This window comes from Eimeria mitis, genomic scaffold (assembly GCF_000499745.2).
Source record: "Eimeria mitis Houghton genomic scaffold, Emh_scaff1648, whole genome shotgun sequence".
Lineage (NCBI taxonomy): Eukaryota > Apicomplexa > Conoidasida > Eucoccidiorida > Eimeriidae > Eimeria > Eimeria mitis.
In genome coordinates, this window is record NW_013569964.1 from 3683 (window position 1) to 8758 (window position 5076).

Genomic DNA, 5076 nt, shown 5'->3' on the forward strand with positions numbered 1-5076 from the left:
TAAAGGTTTCGAATAGCGTTGCATTTGCAACGGGCTCATAGAATCCGCTAATCCAGGGTCACACAACATAAGCGCTTTCTATGTGTATGCTTGCATCTCCGAATTGGGGCGGACATCTCTAGACAGAAATTTTTGTATCTGCGTGTGCACGTGCACGTATGCAAAGGCAGGCGTCTATGTGCGCATGCATACCTGCATGTGCAGTTGTAGCTTTCAGCATGTGTGTGTGTGCGTCTGTATGTGTATTCGAAAGAATATGCTTGAATGCATGAATTTCCATGCATGCTGGTGAGCAAGCACGGCTAGCATACTCTTGCGCAAATACATGGTAGGCACATGCGGACGTACACATGCATATGCGCATGCATATGTATTCGTATGTGCAGATATACGCATAAATGCATATGTGCGCCCGTGTATGGGTACAGGCGAACATATGCATGAGCTTATGTGCATGTGAATGCATATGCGTACTTCTGCCTAAGTTCGTGTTTGGACTAGGATGCATGTTCTTAGCTGTAGGTTTCTTTCGGAAGGCGGCGTACATGTACTTGAATATGCCTCTGTTTGTTCATGTGTGCGTAGGCATATCCGTACGTGCGTGCGTAGAGGGAGACAAATACGAGGGGAACTTTATTGTTTTTAAAGCCTCATCCCACCAGATCGAAAGTGATAACTGGCTTAAGTTGGGTCTGCCCTGTCCGATGGCTGAGGGATTGTATGCGCCTAAGCAGTTTAGCAATGGAAACCTCCTATTAGCAGCAACAGCTAGCTGCGGTTCCCTAGGAAACACTACAGGACATCAAAAGCAAAGAAACAAAGAGCGCCACAGTGTGCATGCAATACCTATAATGCTTATGTGCAGAAGGCACACCACTGTTCGCGTTGTAAAAGCACTTGTGGGAATGCTGTTTGACATTCAACGGTAAAGAAGGCAGCCAAAGGAAGGAAAGAGTAGCATGTTGACTTGCGACAAGACCGCTGATCCGTTATTTCCCGTCACGTTAAATGGCTCCACGGCAGCTGCAAGCTCACACATGTGACTCGCCTAATAGAGAGACCAACTCAATCTCTTCTACAGACACAAAACATGCTACTAAGTCATCACTTCGCAAAAGGTCAAAACCGTCTAACACTGCTCGATCTACGGGGCTTGTTGGCGCATTTGGAAATGCCACTATTGCGTGCGGCTAACCCCACTATATTCTTGAAGATTCCCTGCACCCCCCTGGCTCTGCGGTGCTGCCTCGAGGGCTGGAGAGGCCCCTCGGCCCCCTGTGCTTACTCGTATGCTGCTTTCAACATCCAGGAACACGTCCGAGCTCTCGCGAGAGGCAGGAAGTTGCTGCGGACGAGGAAATCGTGGCAGCGCCTCTTGCCCATGTCGTTCCATCTCATCTCTGTCAGACCAGTGGGTGCCTACCGTTGGAAACGCTTCAGCAATCAGCGGCAAGAGGGGGTTAAGGCTTTCCGTCTCCCTTGAGTTGTCGAAATAAACGCCTCCTCGGGCGCCCTCACCCCCAGGCGGCCAAAAGGGTGCAGGAGCAGCAAACCGTGAGGCAGGTATCTGTCGCCGACCTCCAGAAAATGGATACAGAGATGTGGCCACAGACCGTGCGTTTTGCGAGGCGTGGCTCGGAAACGTTGGTCTCGGGAATCCGAGCGACGATCCTTCGGTGGGAAGCGAAGGTCGTGAGCGGGTGACACAAGGTCCAGACAGTGGTTCGGGGGTGCTAGAATGACGCTGGAGAGGCTTGAGGCTGTCATGCGGAGACGCGGAAACCTGGAACGTCGTGTGGTGGTGCCCGCGCTGGCTCTGCATGGGTATAGATGGTGTATAAGCCAAGAAAAAACTGCTCTGCACCGAGGTAGAATGATCAGCGGGTTGCCAGGGGGACGCGAAGCCACGTGGTGGTCGAAGGGCCCGCACAGCATCCCTGGCACCAGAAGCAGTAGGGGACATTTGCTGCTGTGCGTATGTGTGTGCTTGCCCTCTCGGTGTGAACACGGGTGCTCCCACTTGAAGAACAGACTTTGCTGTGAAGTACTCAAGTGAGGATTGCTGTTGGTCGTTTGTCTCTTGCTGCGACTTGCCCCAGCTTGGAACGGAAGGGGTAGAGGGCTGATACGTGTGCTCAGGCTGAGGGCTGGGAATATGTTGGTTAGAATGGTTACCAGGAGGCTGAGTTTGTTGCCGCACGGGCGGGCTCAGCAAAGGTGATATTCGCGTTTGCAAGGTTGCTTGGCAAGGAGCACGACACGGTTGGGAAGAATGAGAAGAGAGCAACACCACACCAGTTCGGGGATCAACCACGTGATCAACATGCCGGAGGACGGAAGTATCCGCCCCAATATTCTCAGCATGTTGGCTGGCCGAATTGTGGTTTTGCTGGTTTTTCGGGTTTACGTCCTGCTGTGGCTGCTGCTCTGCATGCTGGCGTTGTTCTTGCATGTGCTGTTCCAGCGGCTGATCACGCAAAGCCTGTTCAACACTGCGGGTCAAAGCTGTTGCGAGTCGTCTGTAACGTGACGTAAGTTTTTTCATCTCCTCTTCTAATGGCCTGCGGTGCGCCTGGGATCGCTGTTTGTTACGTGGCTCGGCAATCCCAAAAAAGGGGATCTGGGATTGAACCGTCTCTATCCAGGAATTCGCAGCGGGGTCTGCTTTGAGTCTTCCTTTCCCCGTCAGTCGGGTATAAGACAGAACTCTGAGGGCCCGATCGCTCACCTTTTCGGGAATAGGCATGGAACTTTTAACCCAAGGCTGCAGCTGTTGTAGAGCCTGCCTACACTGTGAAACTCGATACGCGCAAATGCTTGCCTCCACAGCCAGCTCCACAGCCAGCTCCGGAGGGTTCGACTCCAGTCGGGGAGTTCTAAATTGTTCCAAGATCTCTAAAATCTTTTCCCTTTGGCTTGCAGCCGTAGAGTGCTGGTCAAGAGCATCTAATTCTGCCAAAGCCTGCTGTCCCCGCTGCAAAATGAAATCCATCGTTTTCTGCCGCTTCAACTCAATTCTCGGAGTTGAGTATATTCCGTACAAAACCATCTGCTGCGTGCAGATTGTCAAAAGCAAGACAACCAGAAAGGCCTTCTTATCAAAAGGAAGACAAGGTAACGCTTCCACGCCAAGTTTCCAGGTGAATACCAGCTCTTCTAATGTCTGGAGAGCCTTTAATTCTCCTGCTTCCTCTGCAGAGTCTCCCCCGTGTCTTGGATCCCCATTCCCTACATCATCCTCACTCTCCTCATGCCCTTCGTCAGCACATGCCTTTCTCCACTCTTCGTCTAAATCTGAACTCGACAGAGCCCTCTTACGGGTATATCCAAACAACCGCGGGAACAGTGCCTCCCGTGCACATTTTAACACGATGAATGCCACTAATAAGCACACAAAAGCCACCGAGCCTGCGGTAACCGCGAAATGCCAGCTTTTTCGAAACTGCTTCTGCCGAGTCCTAATTTCTGAGGACTCCAGACCCCCCAATGTCTGTCCCACAACCAGATCCACGGGGGTGTAGGGATGAACACGCGCAGTTTCGTTCTTAGGCAGGTCAGTCGATACCGTAGATGTCTGGCCTGAAGGTGTATTTACGGCACTTGCTGCTCTACTTACTGTGGCAGTTGTTGCTACTGCTGCAGCAAACAGTGTTAGGCGGGCGAGCACTCTGGGCAACCAAAATGTCTCCCTGTGGGCTCCGCAGTGGTTTGCGGCCCCCATTGGCAGCCGCTAAATATTGCAAGCTCTGCAGGTGGAAGTTGTTTCTGCATAGGGCCAACGGGCTGCGTTCGACTTGTTAGGCCGTATGCAAGTGTGCCCGTCTCCAATTCAAACTGCCTACCGATGCTGCTAGCAGATATGGATGGACGCACCGCCGCAGGCACGCACTCACCTTTGCGCCTTGAACGTTGATAAAGCAAAGACATCAAGATTCGTTACAAATCAGTCGTGGAGAAACCTGAGCTGTTTGCAAGCAGCTGCGACTCCCGTTGCTCTCAAGTCGGCCAGACGCCGTGACTTGTCAGCGGTGGGGAGACAACGGCGGGAAAAAAAAGCACAGTTGCTTCGTTCGGGGCATGTGAGGTTTAATACAAAATTAGCTGTTGATTGGAAACGTGGCAATCCAGTGGTGGGCTGGCCAGGGAGGTGCGAACCGGCGGAACCTCCACAGGAAAGGCCAGACCAGGAGGTCCAGTGGCACGATAGCGCGAACCACGTGCTGACGGCCAACGGCCGGTTGGCAGGTGCGACAGCACCTAAGAGGGGGAAACGCCAAAAGTGCCTCGAAAAAGGGTAAGCATATATATACTTTACTAATTATTTACTCGCAAAAACGAAAGGAACCATGCGGGGAACTCGTACCGTGTCCCTAAAGACGTGAAGATACTGAACGATGAAGAGTAAGTTGTGAGTACCGGTCAGTGAAAGGCATACATCTACATATTAGAAGTGGCGTTCAAAATCGTAATACGTCATAAAATGAATTCCAGCATAATTGGCCCGTTGCCGGTCACTGGCGTGGGCTGGCAGACTCCATTCGACCCAAGCAGGTGTGGGGTAATCCGCTCCTTACGCTTCCTTACGCTTCAGGATAATAGCTTGACAGAGCTAACCTATTTTTTCGAGCAACTGCATGGGTGTGAGAATGGAATTGCTTGTATAAGCGGCTCACTTTGTAAGTTTCTTGTGTTAGCACGGTGAGATCGACATTGCTTCGCTCAGGATGAGGCACGTTGCAGCAGGATAACAGGCCAGATGGAACGGGTCAATGTGTTACCCGCCACCGAGCAGGCAATGCAAAGCATCAAGCTGGAAAAATAAGTTGCAAACGGAGATTCTGTGTGTTTATGCCTTGGTGCAATAAGCGCTGTTGTAGGCACCCAGACCAACTCTGTGTGCTCCAGTTTCAGCCTGTACTTACCCTCACGTAGCGAAAGCCAGACATCAGTTGGTGCAATAATAGTAACACTACGGACAGGTTCCTCTCAAGACTCTGTAGTGATGAAGGAGTGTTCTCATCTGTGCTTAAGTCTTGTCACACTCAGTGTAAGGAAAGATACCAAACAGTGTGCACG

The 5076-nt window shown here is 51.6% G+C and overlaps 1 protein-coding gene across 1 annotated transcript; it reads right to left on the reverse strand.

The window, feature by feature from the left end:
* Nucleotides 1-1177: 1177 nt before the first annotated feature.
* EMH_0041050 (uncharacterized protein) lies at nt 1178-3721 on the reverse strand (the record flags this gene model as incomplete). Its single annotated transcript, XM_013495581.1, has 1 exon — nt 1178-3721. One exon carries the CDS (start codon nt 3719-3721, stop codon nt 1178-1180), a length of 2544 nt encoding a protein of 847 aa, XP_013351035.1.
* Nucleotides 3722-5076: the final 1355 nt, after the last annotated feature.